Raw genomic sequence first — 15,558 nt, 5'->3', positions numbered from 1 at the left:
TAGTGGCAATAAGAGTTCAACATTAGCACAAGACCAAGTGTGTGGTTTTTCATCTCATATAAACCTTTTAAAGGCAGATATTTTTCACAATGAAACAATCTCATGGTTTGGAGAAGAAGAAATAGTTCTTTGTAATTAAAAGATTTAAGTGAGGCTCCTTTTGGAACAAACACATCATGATGGAAGTGATCTGCAAATTTCTCATAGGGGGCAAAAGTCCAACTCTGGTAAATATTCTGGTAATCCCAGGCATAAGCAGCCACTTGTAGGCTGTGTTATGTTCAGTACTTATCCAGCATGATAGTGTTGTAAAATGCAATACTGCAACACTATAACCTCAATCTACAAACAACTGAAGTGCCTACTTACTTCGAATCCCTATATTCCTAGTGGATCGCAGCATTCACAAACACATACCGTACTTACCCATGTACAGAGAGTTACATACACTCCTCGTACACTCACTTCCCCACGTACAAGTTAAAAGTATAGGGACTAACTTGTTACAATAAGTCATCAGTTACTCGTTTACATGCTTGTTTGTTGAGTTGTGCTGCCAGTGATGTTGAGTGAATCTCCACACTCATAACATGGCTGAAGGGTGTTTCGCCCACTTTTTCTTTACCTTTTAAAAATTTCATTCACTGGTCATTATAAATGCGGATAAACAAGATAAATAGCTACTAAAGTCTGCCACACTGAAATATCAGTCGGCAGTAATGTTAAAAAAGCAAAACATGCATTCATCCATCCTCTTATCCTTATCAGGGTCACAGGGAGGCTGGAGCCTTTCCCAAGTACCAAAAAGGCGGGGTGCACCCTGGAGAGATCGCCAGTCTGTCTCAAGGCAAACACAGTGAGGCGGACAACCATCCGCACTCACATTCACATGTGTTCAATTTAGATTCACCACACCTACACCACCCACAAAACAGTCAAAAGAAACTCTCTCTATATTGTACTGTTCTGTTTTATAACTGATTAGAATCGTCAGTTCTTTTACACTGACAACACTTAAAATATCACCTATAAAACATTTCAGGAAAGTAAATACATCTATCCAGCTGACAAGGCTGAGGTTGATCAGACTGCAGCTTGTGTCCAGATGGCTACTCTGACCCCATGGCTCTCCTCTTCTGACCCATTTCCATTATTGTAATAAGCCATAAATACCTTTAATGTACTCACTCAGAATACACACAGATTTGCATGTATATATCCAGCAGGCACACTTATGCTCACTTTTTTACACATTGCTTCTATCAAGAATAGCTGCTTAGAAGAATGACCAAAAGTGCAAGACAACAAAACAATCTGTCACTATAATTCACTATATGTGTTGCTCCTTTTCTGTCCCTGTATCCAGGCTGTCTTAAACTCCAGCATAGGATGTTTATGGCTCTGCCCTTTGGGTGGCCTTATGGCAACATAAAACAATGAGAACAACACAAAGAGAAAAAAAATGTGTGTGAGAGGGTGGAAGACAGAAAAAAAATACGAAGTTGGGTGTTAAGATGATAAAAACATAAAAAACACAGCAGGAACCAAGAAGCATTATGATCTCGAGCATTCAATTTAAGCCTTGTGCATGTGAACAAAGTGACCACAGACTGCCAGGGGAGGGCAGAGCAGAGAATAGAGGAGGGGAGAAAGCCTGTGATGAGTGGAGTCAAGACACTGGGCAGGAGGAAGTGAAACTGTAAAAACACGTTATGAGAGGGAGCCAAATGCTATAGACTTGAAAAAAAGTGGATGGGAGACTAATGGCACATGAGCAGGATGAGTCAGAAAAAGTGGCTAGATAACAATAACAAAAAGAAAATGGTTCAGAATCTCAGTAATTACCATAAATGAGACCAATGTTGCATACAGAGACTAATCCAAGCCCTCTGATTCAAATATGACCCATTTGAAAATGTTCTCCATTTCTCTCCTTCTCTAACTCTCCTGTCATCATTGAAACGCTATTCTCTTTACCGTTTCAATCCTTTCCTCAGTCTTTTTTTCTCCTCTTTGTTTCATTCCCTCCTCACCACTCATGCTCGTCTTCAATCCGCTCACCTGACTTAGTCGTTTCCCTTTCCCCCGCGCCTCTCTCTGTTCTGCTTTTACCTTTACTTCCTGCACCTGTCTCTCAGGTTTCTGTCTGCTTGTTCCCCTTCCTGCAGATATCTTGTTTCCTACTTTCTTTCTAAACTTTTCCAGTCAGTTCCTTTCTTAACACTCCCTGATGTTTTTTCTCTTTCTACTAGCACCCACGGGCCCTTTCCCCATTTACGGTTTCCACTTCCCTCTGCTTCTCTGTCCTTCTGCATGATTCCTTGTCTCTTCATACAATGAATCCAGAGGGTTTTATCTTTTTTTTTCCCCCCCCCCAATGGCTTTGCCACTCTCCCAAATCCCTCATCTCCATCAGCTCCCCTCCAACCCTGTATCACTCTCTCCTTCCCTATGCTTTCCTTCTCTCTTCCGCTTCATCGTCTTCACACGTTTTGCTCCCCCCCCCCCCCCCATGCCATATTCTACCCCCTCGCCTCCCCTCACCATCCTCTCACATTTCTATTTCTCACACTGACATGCAATCCCTCTTTTCTTTCTCTCCAGGGCACTCTTCTTTTCGTTCCACTTAAGCCCTCGCCCTTTCATTTTGCATTTCCCCAACAAAGGCATTCAAGCCAAACACGCATTCGAGCACTTGCATCACTGCATCCTTGGCTATATCACCCCCCAAACACACATCTGCAGCCTATCACACCTTAGTAACTGTCGAGGCCCTGTGTCATTTCAGCAGCGCCTTAAGCACAACCATATCATGAGACAATGCGCTTTTACAGTGCTGGCAGAAAATGCATTTACAGGAAATAACCCAGCCCATTAATTACAGTGAGAGCTAGCTGGCCCCAATTCGTCACTCAATAATGCCCCGTCTGTGTACTTGTGATAGCTGCAAACCGGATAATGCTGCCACTTAGTAATTAACACTCGATTCGTGACTGTCTCACTAAACAATAAATAAATGCACATCAGAGAATCATGGTACGGCATCAGAGTGTTCAGAACCTAAATAATGACTGGAAAATTGACAGCTGCTGGAGGTTTGTCTGCTCCGATTTATAGTTCAGTTCATACTTTATTTAACTTTACCAAGGCTTTTTCAGCCCTATAGATCTGTGAGGATCCCCCAATGATTCACTCCCACAGACTAAACCTGTAATGTTACTAAGAGGCTCTGCTACTTATGGATGAGTGCATTAGACATGCCTAGAGAAATATGGTTGTGCCGGGGAAATTAAATTGAGCTCTAGACACACAACAATCTTGACATTTTTTTCCCCAAAATTCATCAAAGTTATATCCAAATGACTGAAATCCAATTCAGTCCGCCTCTTTGCTAAAGTCTTATCCTTTTCTCCATTTTTAATTCAAATGAATGCAGTTCTGAAATGTTAGAACAGCGTTTTTACTCGGCCACAAAAGGATGAACAGAGAAATAAAGTGCAGGGAACATTTCTAAGCAAACTCAAAAACAAGAAGTGATTATATTTTCCTTTTAAGTTCTCTCTGCTGCACAGGGAACTTATTAGGGACTTCGTTAATAATGTTTAAAGTTTCCCAGAGAAGTAGTGAAATTATCTGCCACCACTTTACAGCTATTGAGGACTTGAGTAAAATGACAAATGAGCATTCACCATTTAGCATTAGTTCAGCTTCAACACCTCTTGGACTTTTTCTTTGATGCCATATTTTCTAGAAAAAAAAAAGCTAGTGTACTGTGAAAGGTACTGTAAATTACTTAAATGATTCATATGCAGAGATGGAGAGGAAAAGAGCGGGCCTCATTGAAGCACCGCATACTTTTCATTGTGCTGTCAGCCAGTCTTTGAGCGTGAGGGGCCATACAGGAAAGGGGCACGGATTTCAAGCCAAGTGTCGCTGAAGCAGGGAAATCTGGCAGTTGAGGCCAGGTTTAACTTACTGTAATGTAAATGTGATGCTCGTTGAAGCATAAATCAGCACGCAAATTAGCTTGGTTTTTGTCCCTTTTGGGTATTTTACATTTTATGGTGTCACTTAAGTATTTTTTCAGTATTCGCCACTATTCCAAGTGTTTTGGCCATTGTACATCAGCCATCGATCCGGCGCTACGAGGGACTTAACACTTGTGCCCTTAACAAAAACCCTGGACTTTCTTTTGACTCATCAAGCCAGGACACTTTTATAGAAGAGTAGCATCCTCACATACACTTAAAATCTATTGGTAAAATAATTCATCTGATATATAATTAGCAACCATTAATTCACATGTTCAAATATATAAAAAATTCAAATTCAAATCAGAAGAAGGCATAGATGGGTTGGATTTTCTCCTTTACTTTCATGCAAACCACATCCAATATAAAAGTAAAGCGACACATCCCATGCAGTCAGACAACACATGCACAGACAAGAACAAACTTTGTGTATTAGGACTCCAATTACAGACTTAGGTCATTTTGATCTCTACCTACCACTTTGTCAAAATCAACTCTCGTACAAAAAGAAAGAAAATAAAATTCATCTCCTGTGTAAGACATCTGAACTACAAAGTCATCCTCATAAATCACACCAAGATATATCCATCAATCCCAATGCCAGCTTCTGCACTGCTCAACAGAGGAACAGGAATGCCCTTAGCCCTCACGTTAAATGTTAATCAGTAGAGTGCACTTCTCTGGAAAATAACCAACAGCAATTAAAAGAAGAAGCATTCAAAATAGAAGTTTCCAAACTAATATGTGATGTTACAAAGGCTACTGTAGTTCTATACGTGTCATACACATAGTCTACTTTCCTGACATCTACTTCCTCTACATCAGGCAGTTTATTCCCATTACTGACACTCTACCTCTTTTCCTGTTTGGCTGCATCCTATTATGCTCTTTCTCTGCTAATCTGTGCAAATGATTTGGTATGTTACCAATAAGTCCTTGGAAATGCCCTTCACTGGATCACATTAATTCTAAGAAAAAAACAGCACATGAATATGTATTAATGTTTATATATACTGTCTGATACCATTTTAATTTAATATATAATAAAATGTCTGAAAAACACACAGATCCTCGTTGGCTGCTCTGTCTTAGTTTCTTGAATATTCGCAGATTCACTAATGTCCAACTCTGGTTTTTTTTTTTACACTTTTGGTTCATTGTATTGCAAAATTAGACGAAAAAGTACAGCTCCACCAAACACCAACAGTAGAGCTTTTGTTCAGAGTGAAATTCCTCCACTACTCAGTGGTTGCAGGTCATCACTTGACCGGCATTACCATGGTGACAGAATAAGGATTGGTTTAGGAGGGAAAGGTTGCTAATTTACAGCAGCCTGAACAGCGACGCTTGACTGATCCTGATTCAAGGACAGGGATGATTCATACAGACTCTGGTCCCGGGAGTGACCCCCCCGTGCAATGGCAACAAGGCCCTTAAGCAACAGAAGCCTGGAACTGACAGTTAGCCTTGGTGAGAGGGAGAGGGTGGAAATGGATGCCAAAACGATGAAACAAAAGCACATACTTTCAGTTTAAAATAAAATAAAAGCACATACTTTAAATAGAATGCACACAGCTGCATATAAACACAAACTATTTTATTCAGTTCCACAAAACAAAACTCCTACTATTACAACATCCAGACAGACTTAAAAAACAAGGAAACAGGAAGCTGCATTGCCTTAGCTGTTGGTGGCAGGATCAAACTAACAGCATCTTGCCAACTGCTTGGCCTTTCTTGCAGACCAAGAGCTGAGAGTCTCTTAGTATTGCTTTGTGATCACTTTAAGCTACCAAAAGCAAAAACCTGAAACTTTTCCAAAGCTGAAAACCATGGGCGGTGACATGTGCAACCTCTCCTATTTGTGCCTGTCAAGTGTGCGTTGGCTCTGATGAACTGGCACTATTACATTCCACTCCCACACCTCAGTCTACTGCCATTATATTCCCCTACACTATTTCATGCTCCCTCCCACACCTTTCTATCTCCGCCGGCTCTCTGAGCTCTGCTGATGAAGGGCACGAACAGACCAACATCTCAGCGTCATATACGTCTCTACCACAAAAAATGACCATGGACTAACTTTTCATTTTAATCTATAGCGCCTATATTATCTGGGGCCAAAGTCAAGCAGCAGTCAGTGGGGGGAGGATGTAGCTGTTTGAGAAGCTATTAGCAGACTAAAAGGATACCAATAGTGAATAGAGGCTCGGGGACTTTTAATCACTCTGCCATTCTTTGTTCTTTATATATCAGGCTGACACTATATATTACTGTCTAATTTACAGGCACTGTTATTGGGGAGGCTGGAGTTACTGCTAAGTGTCAGAACACAGTCACTGTATATACAGCCCTATTTGAATTGCTGGTGTTTATTGGCCCAGTAAATGACAAGGCTGTGAAGACAGGTTGTTGAATACACAGTGCTTATGCAAAATAGCAGATGCAGTGCTAGTGGATCTATCTAGAAGTTCTTACACAGCCTAAGGAGGATATAACAAATAGAAAGCTGCAGATTACTCTCCGTGGGAGGGGAGCATCCCTGGAGTTTAAAATGAGGGATTTGACTTCTCAGAGAGCGTGCTCACTATACCAGCTAGAAGGTTAAAACTGCTTATTGTACTGCTGGTGTGGATTGAAAAGGGTTTGTGGACATGTGGCTGTGGTGGCCAAAATGAAGCTTTTTAGCACATTAGTGTTTTAGTTGAACAGGCGTTTTTGGAATACACCAAATTCCTCTGACAAGCACTGAAAACAAGTGATTCCCACTGAGAGGCTTATCGAAATGTGCAAAAGAAACTGGCAGATTTAATTAAACACAGTCGAGTTATCTAAAAAAAAGCTGTGATTCAGTTTCATTTTTCCAGATCTTGGATCGTGTTTAATGGGTGGGCTAATTTTCATCAAACCAGTCAGGGTCAAGGGTGATGCTAGCTGCCAATGTTTTGACAGTGTACTCATGTAGCAGATTAATGTTGCACGTCAGCTCGGTGCCCAGTGTCTCACTCTGACTGACAGCTCTCTGGGGACCTGCAGCCAATGATTCCTCCTAAGGAGACATTAGTAAAGACCATAATGATGAAAAACATGTATATTAGGACAGTGCAGTTTTCAGGTCCCTGCACAAGCTGCACAGTGTTTTTAATGAGACATATTCAGTCGTCTTATTTATTGCTCGTTTCTACTGGGGTCTGAACATAGCCAAATAAGTATACTATATGACACACAATAAACAAAGGTCTACCCTTGGGTGTAATCCCCTAATTTTAACGATGATGCAAGACACACTTGTGTCAAAAATACTATAAATAGCTACAATTGCAATGCACATGTAACTGGCTCTATCTTGCAAACAATGTCAATGTATTCTATGACGCAATCTGAATGCCAACATATTTATAGAGTTTCGGTATTCAGACCCGATGTCACCCCTTTTGTTCAAAGAAGGAACTCAATTACTGTTGTGAGGCTTTCACAGTGTTTGTGCAATCTTCGAGAGTTTAAAGATTTATTATTTGCCCAATTATTGCCCTGATATTAAAACAAATGTAGTCTAGGGGAGAGGCAGCAGAGAGGGCATAAATCTTACTCATGCAAATTTGAAAGCTTATGCTAAACTTAATGCAGGGTTTTAGAGCTTTGCTTCTGCATGCTTCACACAGTTTTTTGTGTATGAAAACACAACAGGAAAAAAAACACAATTCTTTGATGGCTGTGACTCTACAAAGCATGCCTTATCTTCAGAAAAGCACAAAGCCAGCTGAGAGGTTTTTGAAGCCCTCAAATCATCCCCTGGCCCTTCTGTTCCCACCTTTACATCATTTCTCCTCCCTGTTTCTCGCTTCTAAACTTAATTAAAAAAGGACAAGATGAATTGTCTTTGAGATGGGGGAGGTGTGAGTTTTAATCATTATCACACTTTTCGACAGTCTCCACGCCATCTGATACTCTGTCTACTTGTGTTAATTAACGTGTAACGACGCTGATGTGAGTGTTTCGGCTGCTTTTCTTAAAAACCTCTAAGGGCAATCTCCAGTTTTTAAAGCGGGTCAGCTGCAGTGAATGGAGCTGTGCTCATCACTTTTGTTCTGAGTCCTTTAACTTGTCAAGTTCTGCGACCTTCAGAAAGTTTTATGTGTCCTGACAGCATTATTTTTCACATCAAATATGCAGAACAACCAGCTTCTGACACACTGTGGCTCTGTGTGTGTGCTTATCCACTCATGCACATGCTCTCTTGGATATGCAGAGAGGCTCTCTTGTTCTCAGTAAGGGCTCCCCCAACATCTGGACCTGTATGTCCTGTATGCCCTGCAGCAATGTTTTAATAAAAGTTTGTTTCAGATGCAAACATGCACAAACATTGACTGCACTCTATCCTCTGCTGTAAGAAGAAGGGAGGACTGGGGAGAGCAAAGCGAAGCTCGGCTGTGGAAAACCAGCTTTCAAGTCATTTCTGTTTCCAGAGTTGTACCGGTCAGCCTCAGGGCCCGACGTGATAGATGCTGCTCTCATCCTCTCAAGCTTATCGCTACCCCTCACTCACTTTTATCCAAATCCCTTCTTTTCTCTGCCAAATCGCCTGTCTCTCTTTGCTTACCTCCATCTTCCTCCCCATTGCTATTCATTGCTTCCTGCGACTCCATTTCTGGTTCACTATATTATGTTTATGTGGTGCCCCTTTCAATTTCTTTATCTCTGATATCCATTACAGTAGACCCATCCCACTCCTCCTATCTCACTGTGCGATGATTGCACAAATACATTTATAGGAATTGTGTATTGTCTGCCACTTTGGCACCTTTCTGCTATTTGAAAAATCAATTACCTATCCAATAAAACATTAAACAGTAAAAGCAGCTCTGTGCTCTGCTCTGTTAGTGCCTAACTGCGCTACATAGTTTAAAATCACTCGGATGAGAACTAAAAACACTGGAGGCATAACAAAGCCGAGAGGATGATGCTGCCTTTGTAGATTTCATTGCCTGACCCCTCCAGGGCAGGATAACCAAATCCTAGCAGGTAAATGCCATCACGTGCTATCCACTGACAGACTTGGGAGGTGATCTCTCACTACACTCATACACATAGAAGAACCAAGTTGTAGAGACACTGAAGCGAGTAATTATGAATAAGGAGAAAGAGTGGTTGAACAGTGGAAACGAGGAAGAGGATGGAGCGAGGAGGGTGACGGTATGGTCGAGCGGCTGAGAGCTGATATTGCATGCCTTATCAGTCACCTCCAGGTCTTTGCTTATTATAAAGAGAGGCAAAGTCAGAGTCGAATGTAAGGTAAAAGTGAGTGTGTGGGCCAAGCAATCCTCTTGTTGTGGGGACCTAAATGTGTTTACATAGTCACATTATGGGGTCGGGGCTTCCTTATAGAAACTGAAAGCAAGTCCCTATGACATTTACATAAATAGATTGACTATCAGACACAAGGTTAGGATTTTGTTAAGCTAAGGTTAGACAAGCAGAAGATTATGATTTAGGGTCGAGCAAGTCTGCACGAAATTAATACATTAATACAACAAAATGTGATGAAAGTCATGAATTGATTGTGAATGTCTGTGTGCAAATGGAAAAGAGATCCCAAGAGTCAAACCACAGCGATACTTTCACTCCTTCCGAAGTAGTGTGCGAAAAATGGAACTGATCTTCCTTGATCCTTTTCTGGGGTCAAAAGAAGAAGAGCTCACAACTTTTTAGCACTTACACTTTACGTAATGCTACAGTACACAAGCCTCAAGGAGCAAATATGAGCAAGAGAACATTTAGATTATTTGCTCTCCATGCGCACAAATATTACCATAAAACCTGTGCTGGCACAAAGTCTTGAGGGAATACAACAACATACCCAAACAGACTTAGGTTAGAAGTTGGTGCGCAGACACATTTCTGTGAAATCCAAAAACTCGCAAACTAGATAGCTGAAAATGTAAGCTTTTTGGGCGGAGTTATTTGAGATAAGGAAAGGGTAAAACTTGGCACTCCATCACCTGCAGACAGTTTAGAGGTAGATGCATTCTGAGAAACCACTCCGTCAACCATTGCAGCAGTTATAATAGAATTGCTTCTAGGCAGAACACTTTCTCTCTGTAGTTAATGGAGCCAAATAATTGCACTCAGGACCATCAAAATTCCCACTCATGTATCACTTGATAGATCTTCGCTGAGCCCATATTGATGCAGTTGGAACATTTTATGACATAATGTAACAGAGCTGTAAAAGATTAATGCTTTCTAATGCATTTGGAAACAAACAAACAAAAAAAATCATCTACCATTAGGTTTTCTGTTTGATCACTGCAACTCTCCATACAGTGTGAAGTAATCTAATGCTTCAGATGCCAAAGCTACAGCCAGCAGGATTCTTCCAGCAAGTAGTGGAGTTGGTATTGTTCACTTGTCAACAAGGAAATGGAGTGCAGTGGACACAGATATCGATCAATATTTCTGCACCATAATACAGTGCTATTCAGCATTCTGCGCCTTTGCATTGAGTTGTGGAGGACGGGCTTGTAATTACAGATAGACTGCCTTTTCGCTCTGTCTCTTTCATAACACAAGCAAGAAGAAATAATAGTAATGTGTTCATTAATTCGGCTTCACAAAAGTGGGAAAAAAGTTGACCAATTCCAGCTTATTAACTTTGACTTGAAAATAATAGTTTTTGAAGGAAAATTGGGCAGAATAATTAGCTTCAGCAGCTACGGCTTGTAGTTTGTCAGCAGTGGCAGTTGAGGAAAAGCTGGACAAAACTTTTTGACGGCTGCTGTGCGACTGCCGCAGTGCTCCTCCCTGTTTAGTAGACATGTTTTGCCTCTTGAGTTTCAATCAAGTTTCTGCCCGACTCAGTCCTGGTAATAACAGGAGTGTGTAGTGGGCTATAGATGCAGATAGTTTTAACTTTCCACTTAGCTTGTTTTTGTTTGTGTTACTTTTGACAGACTTTTGTTCTCAAAGTATAAATCAATATGACAACAGCATCCTGTCAGGACAGTTATATACTGATTTATTTATTTTTTTAAAAAACATGAAAGAACACCTGACAGCAGGTCCACACTGGGTTTCCGGTGGTTATACGTGCATCAGGATTAGACTGCTGGCAGAAATCACAGGCTTGCCAGTGGAAGAACAAGTGAGGTGTTGACAGTAGCTGGCTGTTGTGCCAGGAAAATAAGAATGCCAGATATAAGTGCTACCTGACAGTGAATAAGGCATGCTGTACCAGAAGGCATCATTCTCACTATCAGGGATCATCCTGCTACTACCTGAATTACACTACAAGTCGACACATTGCCATCAAACATTACACTAACGACGCTGTGGTGTGTGTCTCTCTGTTAAATAAAGGCACAGTGAGGGTTTTTTTCCCCAGTGTTGTGGGAATAAAATCACAGCAGCTTATGTCTTCTTTGGCATAAAGCTTAATCTGTCAGTGGTTTTGTTATAAAGCACAGACTGCAGAATATCTCTTAAGTGATGTCTCCAAAACATCCTATTTTATGACATATTGAGTGACTAAACACTGCAGCTCTGCTATCCAGTTTAACAGCGAATCTACAAGCTTCCACGTGTTTGGAAATCTGCTGCAAAGTTTACTGCCAATATTTCTAATAAGGCAGAAATGTGCTTGGAATTAGTCTTGCATACAGGAAAAAAATTATTAAGATTAATAATTGCTTTTTTTCATGAAGGACCAACTTTAATGAGATTAGTATTGGTGGAGTAAGACCGAGAGAGAAAGGCTGAAATAAAGTGTGTCTCACTCTTGTGTTAATGATATTAAAGTTTTCTCCAAAAAAGTCGTGGCTTTTACTGAGCTGAACAACTGCAGGAAAAAAACACATGCACAGTTGTAAGCATGTTATGTGATGTTATGTTATGTTAATGTGATGGAATGTATTCAATGATACAGTGTATTGAAATTGATACGCGCATGGATGCAGGGGTGTTTCCAAAAGGGGGAAATGGGGTGGCATCAACCCCCCTCAGTATACGATTGACTCCTCCAGTGCACATCCCGAACCAAAGCCGTTGGACTACATTTACTCTTTAAAAGCCACAACAGCAAAAGATTACACCTTTAATGTACTTCATGTACTTTATTTAAGTACTTTCATGCTATGCTGCTTTCTGCTTTCACTCCATTATAACGTTGATGCGAATAATATACTTTGTAGTCCACAATACTTATTTTAAAGTTGTAGTTACTTATTATTGTGCAGATTAATTGCAATATTATAGTTCAAGCTCCCATGCAATATAAAGGTTATTAAATCGTCAACAGCTTCAACATTAAAGAGATAAACACATCAATAAATCAGTAATTATTATCCAACAAGTGTTAATGCACATAATGAGGTACATTTACTTTAGATACTTCGATATATTGTCAATATACAACTTTGTGAACTATTAAGCTGCTTAAATAGGATTATTTTTTAATTAAGCAGAAAGCCTAAATACTGTTTTTCCACTTTGCAATAATTATCTGACGCAAGATTACGTTTAAATTCTTGTGCAGCTCCACTTTCCATATAACAAATCTGCAACAGGACACAGGGTTTTTATCTCTGCATCACACTAAAAGGTTATTATAAATAGCACATAATTAGTCTGGGTAATTATGGTATGTGTAAAATTGATTGGTATTTGTTTGCTGCTATCATTAGATTTTTGACATTCCTATTATTTGATTCATGTGCAGTTCATAAGATAATTAAATAAACCTGGTGCTTGCATATCTTAGATGCAGTTCACACGTTTGCACATTGCACTCCAAAAATGCATCCATAATGAACATGAAACATATACATATATATTATAGATGAGCTTAGAACGTGCGTAAATATTATATGTAGCACTGTGTATACATTATACATCTGTATGGAATCTATAACTGTTTGATATTCTTACATGTTTCTAATTTCACATGTTTTTGCTGAAGCTGTTTCATTTTCATGTGCTTACAGAAACAAATCATGCTTTATTGCATTTTACCAGGAAAGGTGTGTGTTGAAGCTGAATAAACAGATAATCCTGTGTGTATGTCTCCATGCCTCAGTAGATGTTTCATTTAGTAAAAAATTAAATTCAATAATAAAAAAAAACATTACCTGCTGTAGTCAAGCAAATCTCCTCGTCACTGTTGTCCTGACAGTTGTCCTGTCCATTACACAAGAAGCTGCGGTCCACACAACGGCCATTTCGACACTTAAAGCGAGCCTCCGAGCACACCGAGGGGTTCTCCGCTGTGGTCGAATCAGAGCAGAGGTAAAGGGTCAGCTGTTAGCTCAAACACATTTACAGGGAAAAGTTTTCAGCTCAGATTGATCTGCTGTATCTGACAATTTGTTTAAAGTCAGGTAAATATTATATGGTGGCATTTTAGCAGAAGATATGAAACATTTAAGAACTATCGGCAAGTTTGTCTGGAGTTTGATAAAAATCAAAATCATTTAAAAGAGAGGACAAAACCTTTTTAAAACATTCAAAGTCCTGCACAGAACTACCACTCCTTTTTCAGTACGTTCTGTTTTTTGTCTTTGTTCAAGCCTCTGCAAAATGAGGCATAATTATCTTGTGAGAAGATCCAGACAATTACACAGTTGTGACGCAGTATGTGCTGGGAGCATAGAGCAAAGCTCCATTTAAATGGCTAGATTAGATTTGTGAGCATGGGGCCCTGCAGGCTAGAAACACTGCCTCTGACAATGGTGAGTGATTGGCTCGAATCACATTCCCCACTGGGAAAGCGGCAAAGGGGTCATGTGAAAGCCAATTATACTCTAAAAAAAAAAAAAAAAATCTTGTACATCTTGTACACCTACTACAACAACACTAGGGTAAAACATGGACAACAATATTTACATTGTTAAACAGATGTAAGAAAGTAAAGATAAAATGATGCATAACCATGGAGTTATGAGCGATGCATAAAAATGATATTGTCAACACTATAATATGCAGATGTGCAAAATCCAGTTTTTAAAAATTATTGAGACACAGCAACTCTGCAGAACTTGGACTCTTTATAGAATGACTTTTCCCCTCTCAAAGTAATGATGTAACTAAAAGTCCAGCAGGGATAGCTGTGCCAGATAGTGCTGTGTCCACTGAAGCTGATGTGTGCCCACCATGTGCCACAGCATACTTCAGAAGACTCACAAAAATGGATCGCCACTCTTCTCCACTAAAAATACATGGGTTCACAGCTTTGATGGAAGTTTCACAGAGCAGATCACTCCAGACAGTGAAGTCAGCTTGGTATTTCATAACCCTGCTTTACCATAGTAGAGACACACCAAAGACAGCTTTAAGGCACATAGGTTGTGCGAATATGACAGACTTCAAAAACCCAGAAATGTGTTAAAAATGATCAGAAAGAATCAAACTTTTGACAACATAAATTTGTGGGAGTTGGTTCTGCTGAGAATAAAGTGCAACTTTCACAGGACGAATCAGGAATCTCCTGTAAACCACTTTAAACTCAATAAGGCACCTGTACAGGTGGGATTAATCCTGGAAATGCAGTGAAACTTTCTACCAGTTCTCGTGCAGCTCGTCCAGCTCCAGCATCCTTTCTCAAGAACATTTTTTAACCAGAAATATTTTGAAGTGAGAAGATTATTATAGCTTGTTTTATGACTGCAGGAGACACATACTGTCAGGAACTTTAGGGGGGAAAAAAGTGAAGTGAGATCTTGCAAAGTTGTGCAACTGTGGGCTGGTACAGCAGACAAGGTTTTCAAAACCTGTCAAGTGCTTGTAAAAAGTTGGACAGAGCAGACAAAAAGCACAGCTTCTGAAATGCTGTGTGGTTTGTTGAAGCCACATGGTGGAAACCTGTCTATAAAAACAGCTACTTCAAGATGTGGAACTTAGTCAGAGAAGAATATAACCTACAGGATAAAGTGAAGGTATTTAAATAGTGTGCACATGACCCCGATGTTAAACCTAACTAGATGGATAGCAGATTTAATACCTGGATTTCAAAGAGTATTACAACCCTGTATTCTTTAACAGATAAATCGACCCTGAAAAACTTACAAGCCCTCCAAGCAAAATTTCTACAGATATCTTCAGCTACGCTACTACTTTGACCAAACTATAAAAACCACATGCATAATGATGACTTAGCGATTAAAGAAATGTTAAGGGTAACATACCCTTTAGAACAGGGGCATTATATCAAGTTTATACAAAAAACCCAACTTAATCCACAGAAAACATAAAGCATAAATGGGAAAGTGAAAGAAATTTTGTAATCTCAAAAGAGGAATAGTCTAGCTGCTGTAAATTCTTATACATGGAGAGAATTTGGGTGGAAATGCCTAATAAGATTTTTTTTATTACTCCAAAGCAGAAAGTTCACATTTCAACAGAGAAGTCCGAGTGTTGGAGGCTCTGTGGAAATCATGAAGCTAATCGTGGTTATCAAAGTAACATACCGTTCCAGTTCAATGTCTTTTTGTTGGGAAACACCGATTTTCATTTAAATAGAAATGTATATTTTGACTGA

The 15,558-nt window shown here is 39.8% G+C and overlaps 1 protein-coding gene across 4 annotated transcripts in view; it reads right to left on the bottom strand.

Moving 5' to 3' along the window:
- The window catches only part of ldlrad3 (low density lipoprotein receptor class A domain containing 3), a 109,346-nt gene that overhangs the window by 28,283 nt on the left and 65,505 nt on the right, over positions 1 to 15,558 (bottom strand). For all 4 annotated transcript variants that reach the window (XM_085164816.1, XM_085164817.1, XM_085164815.1 and 1 more), the window contains one exon: positions 13,154 to 13,288. In XM_085164816.1, coding sequence (XP_085020942.1) covers positions 13,154 to 13,288 — 135 coding nt within the window. The remainder of the gene's footprint in view (positions 1 to 13,153; positions 13,289 to 15,558) is intronic.

The sequence above is a fragment of the Neolamprologus multifasciatus genome, chromosome 7 (assembly GCF_963576455.1).
Source record: "Neolamprologus multifasciatus chromosome 7, fNeoMul1.2, whole genome shotgun sequence".
NCBI lineage: Eukaryota > Metazoa > Chordata > Actinopteri > Cichliformes > Cichlidae > Neolamprologus > Neolamprologus multifasciatus.
Note: the sequence above shows the minus strand (reverse complement) of the source record. Positions and strands in the feature narration are given on the sequence as shown.